At 37.2% G+C, this 16,809-nt stretch overlaps 1 protein-coding gene across 1 annotated transcript; it reads right to left on the bottom strand.

Moving 5' to 3' along the window:
• Nucleotides 1-4,137: 4,137 nt before the first annotated feature.
• On the bottom strand, nucleotides 4,138-8,126 carry LOC103188081. Its single transcript, XM_042344029.1, has 5 exons — nucleotides 8,119-8,126; nucleotides 7,765-7,930; nucleotides 6,758-6,985; nucleotides 5,233-5,985; nucleotides 4,138-4,545 (listed from the first exon to the last, which is right to left on the bottom strand). The coding sequence occupies exons 1-5, from the start codon at nucleotides 8,124-8,126 to the stop codon at nucleotides 4,501-4,503; spliced, it is 1,200 nt and encodes a 399-aa protein (XP_042199963.1). The 3' UTR covers nucleotides 4,138-4,500.
• Between the last annotated feature and the right edge of the window lie 8,683 nt (nucleotides 8,127-16,809).

The following is a 16,809-nucleotide window of genomic DNA, read 5'->3' as shown; positions in this document are numbered from 1 at the left end:
TTAGAATGTAGAACTATATAACTGTATATTTACTCATTTTTATTTCCTGGTAATAGTTATGGATTTTTGTTTAATAAATTGAAGTGACTATTAAGACTTATTTGTTAGTATAACCAGTCAGCAGTGACAGAGCTCACTACCCATGAGTGTCTATAATGAGAGCCACTTCCATAAGATCAATAATCTCAGATCTGAGAATATCTTCTTCATTGAAATCAAAGTTGTAATTTTGGGTCTTAGAAGATCATTTTTGTTCTTGTTGACATTAGATAAACTGAACCCCTAAATAGCTGCACTGCCTCGTAATCACTTTCAGTTATATTATCCTCTCATATCTCTCTATGTGTATATGTGCAGATGCACAATCACCCACAGCAATCCTCTTTCAGTTAATACTCAATAACACTGAACATTGACTTTTTATTGGCAACCCATTGTTAATGTTATTACCAGTGACAATCTCTTTCTTACTCACAACCATCTTGTAATATTTGTAATCGTCAAGTGTATGATCGCAACCTTTTAATGGAATGACATTTCTTTTCACAAAGACATGGTATGAGATGGTAAAGGAAGATAGGAAATCTAATCAAAAGATAAAATGTATCTCTCTCTCTGAAAGAAACTCCTTACAGTAATTCACATAACAAGCTCGGCTCATAGTTCGAGGATTCAAGAAAAACACAATTGTCTTTCTGTGTTTTCATATCTTATTGTCCCGTGCAATTAAACATTTTTATAACCACTTACTTTCATCATGGTGATTCAGTACTTCTTAAACCTAGGTAGGGGCTGCTTGAACACAGTGTATAATCTAATGAACTCCCATTGTTTTATAATGCAAGTGCTGGAGAATGACAGAATTATGAACCCAATGCGAATGACCTCAATGGAGCTTCTCTGAAAACTGTCCATCTCCTCCCTGGAACAGATACCACTGAAGCAACTTCATGCAGTCCAGGTATTATGATATAGGTCAGATTCCTTGTAATAGGGCAAGTATTGTTTTCTAGCAAAATGGCTTTTAAAGCTGCAAGATTGATTCACTTGGCTGAGATATAACATTAGACTATCAGGTTTGGCAGCAAAAATATTCTGTCTAATCTGTGAGAATGCTTATTTTGGAATTTAATTGTTAATTTCCATTAAAACTGCAGATACTGGATATCCTCAAATTCAAGAAAATGGTGACAATTTGAGTTATGAAGAAGGTAATCCGATAAGAGAGCTAAGTCCTTGGCTACAGTTTATTGAAACAGATTGAAACAACCTGAATGTTTCTTGTGCAACTGCACACAAATCGATCTGGAGAATTGTAATTTTAGGCATCTATGTTCCACAAAAAATAAGGAAATTTAATAATAATAACAATAATAATCTTAATAATAAATATTGAAAGAAACAGTGGCGCCATTAGAAATGTGCTTTATTGAGTCAGAGGATAAAGGTGAGCATTATAATACATTATTATAAGTGTTGATGTTTGTGCCACTGATGAACTTGTCCTGTCTAAAGCCTCCTCATCTGTCCCAGCAATGTTCCTCATTCCCAACATCAGAATAGGTCTGTATCAAAATTTTGGATAATAACTCAAGTCAAAGCAGAAGTACGTCCTTTTCGTTTTTAGGGAATAACAAAGAGCAAAAGATAACATGACACAAATTGTGAAAAATGTCATGAATGCTCGAGGCAAAACAACCACTTTATCATACAAAGTGCCCCTTAAAATATATATTTTGCTGAGAGTGCACAGATGTCTTTCAAAGGCCAAAGCCTTATATCAAACACACAATATCCTGTAAAGTGGCTCTTGGAGTATTTCAGACCAGGGTGATGAGAACATTCCAAGGTCTAAGCTATGCTTCTAGTTATGTCAGCTGATACTGATTGAGCCACTTGATATTGACTGATAAGGTTGTGCTGTGAAGCAATTAGGGCTTATGTGACTGCACATCACAGATAATGGAGGGGAAAGTCATTGATAAAGGGCCTAGGCAATAAAATTCAAAGCCAGTTTCTGTACTTGTACAAACACATTTAACTTACAATGACACCAAATTGAACTGTGTGAGTCTGATCATTTCTTACATCTTCTACGGGCGTTAACTCAATGTCAGCCACTTTGTTCGCCTTCACTTTACAGGATATCCTCTGAAGCACTTTGAAATGTACTTTCGACGTAAAAAGGTGCTATATCAAATGTAACAACAACAACAAATTTCATTTATATAGCATCTTTCGTGTCGGGAGGACATCCTAAGGTTTATTTGCATTTATATAGCACCTTTTGTGTTGGGAGGATTTCCGTAGGTGCTGAGGAATATGTAAGGATTATTATTAATTTTTATTATTAATCTCAGCCCAGCACATGCCAAATGTTAAAACCCATCACAACATTTAAGTTAGCTAAACCAAACTACCAAAAATTTCAAATATGCACGGAAATTTCTCTTTATTGGTAAGTACTGTATTAATACAACCTGCCCATGCATAGTCTAGCTTTGAGGTTTATGCTTTGAATAAAGTATATATTAATAGATAAGTAATTATTTCACCCTGGATTTGATTCATGACGGTAATGAGATCTGCCTTGGATGGTGCTGCTTTGCATGGCACAGCAGTACTGCTAAGGTGTTCTCACAAATGTTTAAAGTGGATCTTGCACAAAGTGTGGCAGGCAGCAAGTAAAACAAATTTTAAATGTATTCATTCAAGTAAGGAACATTCCCCTCCCAAATAGTTAAGTGTCATTCAAAATTGAAGTAGCTTAAAATATTTATTTCCTTTTCTCAGTTGTACTCACGCTAAGGCATCCATCACACAATACAGAGGCTTGGATCCATACAATAGATACACACAATTATATAAATACAGAGCAGGAATAAACTGAACTTAATACACATGAAAATTCTAAAAGATCTTAGCTTTGTCCAGCTTTTTTTTCAAGGAGTTTCATCATAAACAGTTTTTTTAATACGTATATTTACACTTTTTAAAGGACTGTACTTTCTGTATTAGGTTTAAATCTCTCCATTGCAATGCCAGTTGCATAGCTTTCCATTGGTGTTCTCAAGGCAGGATACAGTGATGTGGCTCATGTCAGGGGATGTTAGCTGCATTTATATCATTGCACAATGAGCGGCATTCAATTAACTCTCTAATAATAGCAATTCCATCTTTATGTACAGAAAAGCCAAATCAGCTCTCTGCTGTGACTGCTCTGTGCAATGCTCACAAGCTCCCTTTCACAATCCCACGTTGCTTATTGTTCAACAATTTGGAAATCAATTCCCTTCACCCACCCCGAAAATCTTGAAAATCCTCACAGTTCAAAGAGAGAAAAATAATCAAATTTTCCAATGTTGCAAAAAGTAGAATACATGTGAATAATTAAAATAGAATATTTAGAATCTCTTAAAGATGAATACAAAAAAAAACTTGTTTCCTTCCGAAGAAACTACTTTCGAAAATAAATATCTCAGCTTTGCTTCCAGCACAATTGCTGAGGTTTAATATGTACTAAATGACTAAAAATAGAGATTTCTAAAGGCAAGATGCATCGAACGATTGCCATTCTTAGAAATCAATCTGATTCAACCACATCATTTTCCTTACTAGGTGTTCAGATTACAAGTCATCTAATGAGCAGGTTTTCCGCTTATGCCTTAGAAAGAGAAGACTAGACTGTGAAGTTTCCTCGATGCTATTTCTCCAGTGTTATTAAAATTAATTGCTGCTGTTTAATGTCATTGACGCAAGCAGTAGCATTGCAGTGCACTGTGGCACCATGGAGGTCATAAGCATGTGCATTCCCATTCTCATTTCAGTCATTGAACAAAGGCTGAGCAATACCTTGCAGAGAAGATGGGAGAAGGAGAGGGAGACCTACTCCAGGTTGTCCACATACACCTCATTTGTAGCTGGTTAAGGGCAATACCGGCAGGAGCCTGGCAACAGCTCATCTGTCCTTTGAACGAAAGGTGGCACATTGCTTGGGGAGAAATTTACACTATTTTGTCTTTTTAAGTGAAAATGTAATGAATGAATATTATGATAAATAGTGCCAATCCTAGTGTCATCTTAATTTTTTTTGGTCAGCCGAGTGTCTGACACATGTGGAAACCCATCACTGTGCTTTAGAGTATCCAAACCAGACTGAAGTTTTAGAGGGCCTAATATAATCTCTATACGTTAAGAATAGAAAATTGATAAAATATTGGCTAGTGGTGTGTATTCTAATTAGTGATACATTTTTATAAAAGACACAAAGGAATTAAAAGCTACCATCAGATGAAACAGTAGACTAGAGTAGAGCCACGGAGAGATGTCCATATGTAAAAGTCTTTAAAGCACTGGATTCATTTCCAGCATAGTGTTGTGTTCATCGGGGAAATTTCCCGGAGACCAATGGGTTGTAGAAGATACATCACAGGTGGCCGCATAATTCACAATGCCACAAGCTTATCTCAGGAATGTGATGCATGCAGCAGTTTTCTTCTTTCATTTGTGTTTTCGATCTTGAAAGCATCTTTTCCATTTTTCATCCTGTGGAAGATAAAAGGGAAATGGTTATGAGTGAAAATATTCAAAAGCACAGAAACAGGAGTAGGCCATGCAGCCCCTCAAGCCTGTTCCGTCATTCTACAAGATCATGGCTGATCAGTACCTCAAGTTCAATCATTCGTCCTTGTCCCATATCCCTTGATACTCTGACCTAACAAATATCTATCCATGTAAATATCTTCATGTAAAATGTAAAAGAGGGGGATATCCAGGACCAGTCTCGGACAAAGAACCCTCCCACATTCTCCTCCTATTACCTTTATTGATTTGGATTATCAATTGTGTCAATGACACCCAATCTGAGGGCACGTTGTGCCCACTGTAGGAGAGGCTGCTTTGTGCATATTCCACTGTGACCCCATGCTTACACTAGCTTCCAGCTTCATACAGTAGTTTGTGTTTACAAATGACAATAGTTATGCTGTACTATAGTTTATTAGGTAACTGCAATGTTACTAACCTGCGTATCTTTTTCAGAACAAATTAATAAAAAAGTTATTATCAATAACCTATTGTAAATTCTAAATCATCCATTTCCAGCTTCCCTAAAACAATCTTTCTCCTTTCCTGTTTTCCTGACCTTTCGGTCAATATTTAGGGAGTTTTAAAGCACCTTTTCGGATTTGTGAGTGACTAACATGCTGATTAGCATTTCAGACCAGTCATTACCTTGTCAGCAGTCGTTGCCTTTGCCTGAAAATGCTTTGAGAATCCCTCAGGAATCTGTTCATATGTGTTATATTTCTTCTGGTGTGTCACACCAAGGGATGTTGCATAAAGCACTTCATTTGGCTCCTTTGCATACACTGGATCATCAAAGTGACCAGGATGTCGATGTAAAACAGGTTGAAAATTATGCAGAAGCTGCTGGTTCACTCCATGTTTCTGTGGTAGTGTTGATTCAGGAGGTGGGGAAGATCTGGCTCTGTTATTTAAGATGGGAGACAAGCGAGGTGGTGTGGTTGGTGGCGTCCCCAAACTCAGATGCTTGCGTTCCAGGGGATGTCTCATGTGTTCAACAGGGGGTGAGATTGTGGCATAATTGTTTTCGACTTCGGTGGGCGCTGAAATACTTCTGCAATGTTTCAAGTCCAGCTCAGAGTACACACAAACTGATGCCGATTTGATTTGTTTTGGCTCAAATGCTTGACTATATATTGGCTGGGTGTTCGGAATTATACTGCTTTTCACCTGTGACTGCGGGTTCATTTTCTTGTTGAAAGATTGATTTCTGGTGTTTGTTTCTCCGCTGTAGAGAGGATTTCTTAAAGTTTCTTTGAATGGGATATCTTCAGTCGACCTTGATTTCAGTGGCTTTTCCTTGGTTTGGGGTTTAACGGATGTGAACATAAATTGGTCTTGAACATCTACCTCAAAGGCCAGGTTTGTTCTAGTTGGCAAAGGTGGTGCGATATCAGAATCCTTAAAAGTAGATTAATATTTTTGTGAGATTGATAATAAAAATAATAATAATTCTTACACTTGATATAGTGCCTTCACGTTGGAAAGATGTTACAAAGCGCTTTATAGGATATACTATAAAGTGTAGTGATTGCATACCTTGTGGGCATAATTCTTCTTTACAGATTAAACATTTTTCCAGGAAACAATATTGACAAATTGGTTGTGAATTGTCTCTTTTGTGCTGTTTCACTTATTTCAGTTGAAGAGTCTTAAGACATATCCCAATTTTATCTTGAGATTCAGAACATCAGCCTCCATGTAGCTAAAGTATCCCTTTGACATCGTATCAACAAATGGTAAAGCTCGCTATACAACTCATGTAACAAGTTAAGCATTGAAAGCTGTGCAAACAATACCAAAAGTAAATTTAGACCCGTCCAAAGAATTGTAATTTAGTTAAAAATTCACTCTTTTTGTATTTCTGTGTTTTGTTTTTTTTAAGAAAGACTTTGATTTTGGAATGTGTGTCCTCAACAAAGAGAGGAATCTTAATGCTGGGAAGGAAAAGGAAAGATTTCCCAATTCGGGCATCCAGATTCAGTACAATTCAAAGTAACCAAGTAATATAAAGATGTCAGGTGCAATCTAAAGTGAACTGAGAATGCTCAACCTCATATGGAATGATAAAAGTCTTTATCATTTGTCAACCGAGCCAACAGAGGAGCAATTGCAACCAATTCAATCCTAGCTCAAATATAATTCACACAATGCAGACTGATAGAGCACTTACCTCACTGTTGGAGGGCATGCTTTCCAATGAATGATTCAGTCTTCTCTCTGGCAGTCTCTTCTTAGTTTTTGGAGGGACTGCAGGTGGTTTTCGGTGACCTTCCTCAGTCTGTGCGTGACTTTGATATGCTTGTCTTCGGACTGCATTGCTTTTGCAATCTAAGTCTCCTGAATACAAGTTCTTTGAAGGACTGATAGCAATCTGGTCATACAGGTCGTTGCTGTTATACTGTAACACAGAGTGAGATTACGTTCAGAAACAAAATAATTATTCAAAAAGGGAAAAACTCATTTTAATCAGAGTCTTTTATCTAGCTGTCATTCACTGGTTTTGGATAAAAATGCAAACAATTAAGAAATGGATTCAGACTGCTCGAGGATGCAGGTATTTCTTAAAGAAATTTTGTGTCATTTTTAACAGAGATCTACTGTGCTGACCTATTATTTAGAAACTGAGTGGGGAAGAGCGGGGGTGGATAGAGGAGGCGAGAATGATGTGTAACTGTATAATGTGGGGGTTGGAGGTAATTTTGGCAAGTGGACTGGTGATGATGAGGAATAAATAGCTCAGTGATATTATCATTGATGAAAACAACGGTTAAATTACTCACTAAAAGATTATTTCCATCATGGAGCAGAGGTATGTCTGAAGAGGCTTGTATAATCCATTACATATGAAATACTTTATTACAACGCAATGATGACAAAGGTCATTTTTTTTTAAAAAAAGCTTCCTCTCCCTGAGGTTTTCACTTCTGTCACCTTAACACACATTACCATTCACCTTACCCAAGTAATGAACACCATTACAAGCTGGTTACAGGTAGAAAAATACAGATACTATTATTCCGGACAAAAGCCAAAAAGGGAATCAGAATGGGCAAAGCTCCTATAAGTATTGTTCCCCCAGTATTTTTCAAGTTCCTATGAAAATAGCTTTACAAGTTGTGCAGAAAAAGACAGAGCCAAACCGAGAATGAGCAGTTAATCTGTGATAACAAACCCTACCTGTCTGCAGGATTCTGTGAGGACTTCGCCAAACGGCTGAATGGTCTCAATCTTGTAGTAGTTTATCAAGGCTGTTAGACTCTCGTGAGACTGAGAGCCACCAGCAACAAGATACCTTCCATTCCTCAACTGTTGGATGACGAAATGACGACACCGATCACTGCCCCTAAAGTTAAACAAATACCAGTTTAGACTTGTCCAACCATTGCCATACAACTAACACTTGCAAACATGCGATATGAATGTTGTTAGCAATTTTTTTTGTCTTAAAGCACTGTCTTCACCCCCCACCACCCACCCCAACCCCCATTGAACACACCATTTCCTGAGCTACCAGGAATCTGGGTGTCAGACCATCTCATTCTAATGTTAGAAAAAGTCAGTCATCAGTTTAGAAGCGGTAGAAAATTAGTCAAATGGAAATAAAGTAGTAAAAGGAAACAGTAAAGTCAAAAAGGGAGAGACAGGATAACAAGAAATTAGATGCAAACAATGACACACACTTGCGTGAGCGCAGATAAGCAGATAAAAATATTTAACTTCCTCTTAAAAAAATTTCAGAAATATATTTTAGTTGGTTAGGTTTGATATTACAGCAATAAAGGTATATTCATTTTTTTTTCAGTGTCGTAATGCATGAGCTGAAAATGCGTCTAATATAGTTTTAAGATATCCAGAACCTACCTGTATGATAATATATAGCCAATTGCTCTGTCACTCAAGCGAATGAGAAAGTAACCAATATCTTTATCCCTCAGGATATCTTCTGCTTCCCTGTTGAAATACGAAAGAATGATAATTGTTAGTTTTTTGTTTTCTGGAATTTACTGACAACATTTTAGGAGATATGTTTTCACTCAATTATCATATAATCAAAAATGTTATAAATAGGACTGAAACTTTTCAAAGTGATGACATTATATCAATTACTGAGTTTATTATTAACAGAAATATCTGTTACTTGTATCTTTCGGTCATTTTAATGTTTAAAACCTGCTGATTTGAAATAACCTACACAGCCCTTTTGTATACAATTCATTTGGTGCCTATTAGTCCAATTGTAGCTCTCAAATGAAAGTATCTAATATATGCTTATAAGGCAGTTTTAAATATAGCAGTTTTATATAAAGCTTTAAAACAAATTCTATTTTATATTTCTCCACATCAAATCAGGAAACAGTTGGAATAAAATTTCCACTATACAGAATATAAAATCTCAATATAAGTACAAGACTTAAGTGATGCACAGTCGCAGGTTAGAATGTAAACTGTGTACGGCAATGGTTTACAGTGTAAAGCAGTGACTAATAGTGTTCACCATTGTTAGATACTGGGTTAAAGACTTCACAGCAACTGTACTTAGCTTAATTTATCTTTCAGTTGTTGCTTGATTGGAGAGAAGCTGTTTTGCAGTTTCTCTCCTGCTCAGCAGTATTACACTGTGAACCTCATTTACTTTACATTTGAACAGGCTCATTGGTGGGGGAAACGCATGGCCAATGGAACTTACTTTCTCATAACGAAGCCATGGAACCAGTCTGGCAGCATTCCATTGTGTAGAATAAGTGGAGCCTGGGTCTCAGTAAACCATTTGAGAGCGAGTTCTTTCACTAGTCCCAAATTAATGTTGTCCAACTGCTGGGAGGTTTGCTTGATTGGAAGCATTGGCCAATGCGTATCTTCCATCCTTCTATGAGCATAGACCTGCGAATTTGAACAGATGCTCGTCACTCTCTGATCACAGTAAGATGGAAGGTTATTTTATTATTAGGATAAAATTTGCTTATTCCCCTCCTCTCATTATCTCAAACCATAGCTTTCAGTAGCACTATTGTTCAGTATCAGCCGTCATATCAGTGTCAATGTTGCATGACACATTGGAATGTCAAACAATATCCACTATGTTCTTCGTTGACCTGGATTAATGATAATAGATCTCTTCTGAACTAGAATATTATTAATGTACCCAGTGATCCTTGCTCAGTGGACTACATTTGATCTCATGAAATTCACATGAAATTCAAAGAAAAAAGGCATGCCAAAGATGCATTGGATGCAGTTCCCTACGAGAATGAAAGGCAGACACATTGTACATATTAGTTATGGAAATCATGCTTTAGAGTATCCAAACCAGACTGAGCATTCCACTATATTAATTGTGAATTGTTTCAGTTTAATTTAGTTGCGTAGTATTTTCCAGAGATATTTTCTCCTACTCTTTACGATCAAAGAGAATGTTAATATTGGAATTCAGCAGGTATGAGTTACCATTGGCTCAATCCTGATCATGCAGGAATTTTCAACAGCATTTGACAATTATTGACAGTTGTATCCAGTTAAATATTCAGATTTGGAAATGCCCCACAAACACTTTGGCTCTATTCGTGTGAATTTGTGGCAGCCACTCTCCCTTGCTCCGATGCTTATAATAATAAATGTTCATCTTTGCATATTAAAAGAAAGTTGTGACTGAACTACAGCAATTAGATAAGAGAAATTTCAGCTGGATCTAGATTTGCGTTAAATCTTTAATATTTCAGAGCGTACAGAATTTAGTAAACTCTCAATTCTGAAGCCAGTAGCTCTGAAAAGTACCCGAGGAAACAAAGCTTCAAAGTTAAGGTTGAATTTAAGAATTTGCTAAATTCTACATGGTAGATGCTTAAAAAAAATGTAAGTGTAGACTTCAATGGAATTTCTCTCCTATATGGGTAAATAACATGCAGCATACAGATATCAGTTAATAGATTCCATTATTGCGTAAAGAAAATAAAGGACATATAGACATAAAGGAAATACTTTTCTGTCCTGTGATCATGCAAGAGAGTAAAGAAGGAAAAATGAATGACTTCACAGTTTAGATGTTGTGCTTTCCATTGCAGCAGCCATTCAAATGATTTGTGCTTGTAATAATGGAATAAAATTTATCATATACTATTCCCTTTAGATGAGTACAATTGTTACTGAAAATATATGCACATGCCATGAAATCACAAAGTGCTGTTCCCTGGAGTGATGGATGTTTCAGAGCGCTAGCCTCTCACAGCCTTGCTCTGATGCTCATAATAATAACTGTTCATCCTTGCATTTGATATTGCACCGTATCACGTCGTTGAAACATCTCAAAATGCTTCACAGGATATACTGAAAAGTGATGTGGCTGTGTGTATTTTAGTGGCCAACATGGCAGTCAGTTTTCACACAGCAATGTCCCACAAACAACCATGGAATGAGTTACCAATTTTACTAGGGAGATTTTTGACCAGGACACTGTCAGAAACTCCCTTCTCTTTGTGAATAGTGCCACGAAATCTTTAACATCCACCTGGAGAGACAGGCAGACAGTTTGACATCTCATCCAAAGGATAGCACTTCACAATGCAGTACCACCAGCACTGCATTAGAGTGTCAGCTTGGACTTTATGAGTTGCAAGTCCCGTTGTGGGGCTTGAACCCCCAACCTTCTAACTCAAAAAAAATTGCACTGGCCTTTTCCCTCAAAACCTTCAGCTACCGGAATTCTGACCCCATACTCTGTTTCCCACTGTATATTTCAGCATCCTAATGGCTTCTTAAATCGATTCATCACAATATCTGGATTTTGAACAACCCACTTAGTTTAGCGATTCACCCATTTCTGCTGAAAACGACTCTTACCTTTAGTTGAATCTGCTTGCCTCACACTGAGATTCTGTGTTCAATCATGCTAGATACAATTTCCCTGTGCTCTGTTCTGCCCATTACATTATTGTAAACATTTCCATAATGACATACTTTTGTCCTCCACGTTTTCTGTTCAACCAAGACCGTTTTCGGTGACGTTGGTTTAACTTTGTTTGGTGATCTAAGCTATATTTGGAAGCATACGAACACATGGAGCACTGTTTCCTCTTGTACCCGTGTCACAGCACTCACACACTAAGCTATTGTTAAGACTGCTCAATACAGTGTGCCCTTTGGATAACTAGTTGATAATATTCACTTGGTTGATGGACTGAAAAATTTGCTTTCTCGCAAACTTGTGTAAAATAATCTGCGTTTTCATAGTGACACCTGCATCGTGACGTTTTATTCAGTAATATTTTACTCTCAAGTTTGGTACATTTGTCTGGATTTGTAGATTCAGTGGGCTAGAACTGATCACTTTGCCCTAAAAACATCAATTTTCCCACTGCCACCTTTCGTGCTTCCTATTTAGCTCTAATGTTTCTTGTGAGGCACAAAAGGTTCAGGTTTTCACTTGGGGATCGGAGATGGGAGCTGTCTATTTTTTTAATTTCCCCTTTCTCCAATGTGCTGGGATGGATCTAACCTCCTCCGTGTCCTTTTCAGGATTAAGCATAACAGTAGAGTTTGTGGATCAGCGAGATCGGTGAATAGATTCGCACAATTGGCTTGTAACATTTTGCTTGAAAGAAAATTTATGTTACACAAAACAGACATAGCTGTTTCTCTTTCCATGTTCTCTTTTTATTTGAAGATGCAAATATATGCTAAATATCGTTCTTGCTTATTTGACTAGAAAATCACTCACTCGTGATGAAAATGAGTCAACGAGAGCAGATGTAAATTATGCAAAGAATCTAAACCTTTACCAATGTGACACTCATCCTGAATTAGACAGAACAGAGAGAAGGATTCAATGCAAAATCTGTAGCACTGACCTTTTGTGGATGCATCTGGTAAGGCCAGATATCTTTTGACTTTAGCAGCATGTGACTCCTTTTGCCCTGAGATGGCAAGTGATGTGGTTTGGTGATACTGGATGATGAAGACTGAAACAAAGGTTTAGTCTGCCGCACATTATCTGGAGGAAAAAGTGAACAAACTTTAGATCACTGCTCACTAATAGATGACATGATGTCGGAAACTGAAAGTGTACATTGACATTTCAATAAATCAACGAGATAACATTTTAGCACTGATGCATAGCTTCCATGTGTTGCCCTTCACTTCAATAGCATTAGGTTGGGGCCCGCATGAGGACTATCTATGGTAGATGTAAAATCGTATTCGTTCCTTTTGATTTCATTCATTTCTCTGCGCAGCTTTTTGCTTTTGTAAGTATCAGTTTTCACTTGTAAAATCTTCCCTTTAAAGGCACCGAGAAGCTTATAGTGCACCCATTTTGCATAATACTTCAGAGCTGGTTTAAACGGAACTTGCCTCTGTCTATTTTTACAAAAATAAGTTGCAAAGTGCTTTAAAAGCAAAAAAAGAAAGCCTTGTTTCCCACGTCATTGTCGGAGATAATTGTGATTATCTTATTTTAGATGTTATCCACACTTCTCAAAACTTGTAGTGTAGCATCTTGAAAAATTCTGCTCAAATGCTCCCAAAATTTGGCTATTCACTAAGCTACAATTATTGCAATAATAAATCCGGTCATAAATCAGGAGAAGCTTCAATGCTGTAACATTAACCTTAACCATAAACATACCATTTAAAACACAATTTAAAATAAATGAAAACAAATGGAATTATTTACATCTTCCATTTTGTTCTGAATATTTCTACATTGGCTGATATCTTTACTATCTTTGTGATCTTAACTTTATTTTTACTTTTCTCTCTGAGATATATATTTTAAGGCATTCCTCTCAGGAGAAAAAAACCTTTAAATACATTCTTATCAATATCGTTTTACTTCTGTCTGGCTGCACCTTTTATTTTAGACATGAGAGGGAGCAATACCCAAATCCCTGTCCTTAGTATTATAATCAGAGTTTGATGTTGATAATCCTTGAATTTGATCACTTTGAAAGTTCTCAAAGTGTGGTAGCTATGTAAATAAACAAGACTCGTGGGGTCCTGTAGCTCAGTAGTTAGAGCACTTGCCTCGCAAGCAAGAGACCTGGGTTTGATTCCCGGTAGGGTGAAAAGTTGGGCAAATTTCCTTATTCCATGCTGTTGTTATTCGATTGGCAGCTCGCTTTTCCGGAGGTAATAATAATAATAATCCCTTAAAAAAATAATAAATTGGTCACTCAATCCACTACTGTTTGTGGGCCAATGCTGTGTGCAATTAGCTGCTGCCCACAAAGTATACAGTCAATTCACTTTACAGTTTATTCTATGAAGCGCTTTGACGTCTCGAAGACGTGATAAGGCGCTATATCAAATTCAAGGATTATTATTATTAAGGTAATCAATTTGCACACAGACAGGCATGAAGTGAATTAACTGTTTGTTGGAAGACTTGTGGGCCTAAATACTGGGAGAAACTTGCCTTCTCTTTTCAAATAGTCTCACCCTTACAGGAAGACAGGACCGCTTAATATCTCATTGAAGGATGGCATCTTCAACAATGCAGTACATCTCCAGTATTGCACTGGAATATCAGCCTAGACTATGTGGCTTTAACCAACAACCTCTATCGCAAATGCAAGAGTGTTACCAACTGAGTCAAGTTGAAACTTAAAATCTTAGAATAATAATAATGAGCACAAACGATTTGTCCCTCCAATAAACCATAATCCTTCAGTTTTCCTTCTCCCTCTAAAAAATGTCATCAGCATTTCTGAACCTGAAATAATTCAATATTAAAACTGAGAACAATTGGACCAAAAGGCTTCCTTTACTTGAACCCTCCGTAATCTTGTGATACAATGCAAAACTTCAGCCACATTGCAACAAACCAATCAACCCAGAAATAACCTAACAGCAACCGGTAAACTGCTCTCTGCAGCCTTTGCACAGAAAACCACTTTGTATAACGTCTTCCTCTAAATGTCATATGTGTTCCTAATCACAAACAACTGAGTTTGTACAACAGAATCCACAAGGTATGATTCATATCATAGGAACTTTTTAAGTAAAATCTTTAGCTCATTCAGTAATAAACATTCTGTTTTATTATTTTATTATTAAATACCACTTCACAAATAGAGTGAATTATGACTTATATAGAATAAGAAGTGTCGAACTTCACTTCAACAAAAAAAAATGTAGCATCATTATGGTTAGCTATGAAATAACTTATTTGCAGCTTACCACAAAACAGCAAAAACATCCATATACATACCGCTTTTAGTCCAGTAGTGTACTATATTACAGTTGGCTTTCATTGATCTTGAAATGTGCCACTGTCCTAAGTGCCTGTATGAATCCAAATAATACTGAGTACTTAAAAGTCAAGATGGCACGTTTTATATCGTCAGCTCTTCAAAACAATAATTATTTCCGTTGCCACGGAAATCATCACAGAAGTCACAGTCGTCTGGGTTTGCGTGCCCTGCTGCTGATGTGTATGTTGATAAGTAAGCAGGAGGTGGAAAAAAGGGCTTTCTCCAGTTAACAGTTTCCTAAAGCAGAGTGGAAACGAACCGTATGGTAAGTGACACGTATCACCTGCCATTGATTATCATAGTCATTACGATGTTTTTGATGATATTCCATTTAGACCATTCGTCAAACATACAGACGTTCATACTCTTTCCCCTTGTGTCTCTAAAGAAAAATACTATCAAAAAACAGTAGATTGTGTTAACCTGCTTTCAAACTGAAGTTTGGTTCTTGAAAAAAAATTGAGCTTTTGACAGACTTGATTTCCAGGTGTACAGTTATAAGTCACACTTTATACTTTCCATTGACATCTATTAAAAATTGATCCAGCTCTTCCTTGCAATGGGTCAATTTTTTTTAAGGGATTATTTCCCCTGGAAAAGCGATCTGCCAATTAACTAACAACCGTATTCCTACTTATTCCTAGGTAAACAGGTGCTTGTGAAGTAAGGAAAATTGCCCAACATTTCGTCCCACCCAGTAATCGAATCCATGTCCTCTCACTTGCGAGGTGAGCGCTCTAACCGCTAAGCTTAGGCTCCTTCAAGTCCCACCTCAAAACCCTCCTCTTTGACCATACCATCGGCCACCCCTCTTCCCCTCCCACTCCCCCCCCCCCCCCCGACTCCAGCTCGGGTCTGCAATGCTGTACACTGTCCAGCACCTTGAGACGTCCTCCTGACGTGAAAGGCGCTATACAAATGAAATCTTGTTGCTGTTGTTGTAAGCTACAGAACTCCATGATGGTTTGTTAACAAAACTAACAAAACTGTCCAACGACTGTGAGAAGAGCCATTAGCACTGCACATCAATGCAGATTTAACATTAATTTCTTTCAAGGAAACTTCATTGATATTTGGAGGATGAATATATTTCCCTCAATTTTCTGTTACAGTTGAAAGAACTTATTTGAGCTATGGTGTGAACAGAAATATGTTTTGAGTAGTTTTTTTCCATACATTATAGCCCACAGACGATGACCTTACTTTGTGTGGGAACTATGTTAATTATCAAAGGCCCAGCTAATAACTGCTTATTCTTACACATTGGTCATACTTTTTAACTGGAATATCTGCTTCATGTGGCACACTTTGAAAGTCCTGATGTAGCTATCTTAAAAGTTCATTTGATAGCGAAACACCTACGCTTTATCGTCAAAACTCAGTGAGCAAATCCGTCAAGCCATCTTCCGACATTCATATTATTCAAGTGTTCCTTTACACCGAACTACGTCAAAATAGTTTTTGAAAGCTCTTTTGAAAATGAATTTCCACATTGTGGAATTGTGGGTTTGTAAGCTACTGACCTGGATGTTGTGAAACAACCTAGAAGAATGTTAACTATTTTCTGTGATTATGTTGCTAATGTTCATAAAATATATAACTGCAATTAAATATCATTATTAAAAAAGTATGGGAACTGTTTCTTATCGGGAGTTCATTCTATTTTTGACTTGAGTTTTTCAGGTGCTGAGAATGGAGTTTTTTCTCTGACTAATTTGAAACAGCGCTATTCATCTGTTCAAATGCATCCTCAACATCCACCTGAACAGGCAGATGGAACCTTGTTTAATGTTTCATCCGAAGGACGTCACCTCTCACAATTCAACCCCACCCAGCAGTGTTTTGGAGTGTGATACCAAGTGGTATCGTGTGGCTTGAACCCACAACTTTCTGACTCAGAGGCGAGAGTGCTACGATTGTGCCAGGCTGATAAACAATACATAGAATTTTTTGAAAATGAGGCCATTGGGTTACTGCT

Source organism: Callorhinchus milii, unplaced genomic scaffold, assembly GCF_018977255.1.
Source record: "Callorhinchus milii isolate IMCB2004 unplaced genomic scaffold, IMCB_Cmil_1.0 Scaffold26, whole genome shotgun sequence".
NCBI classification, from domain to species: Eukaryota; Metazoa; Chordata; class Chondrichthyes; order Chimaeriformes; family Callorhinchidae; genus Callorhinchus; species Callorhinchus milii.
This window is presented reverse-complemented; position numbering and strand designations above follow the sequence as displayed.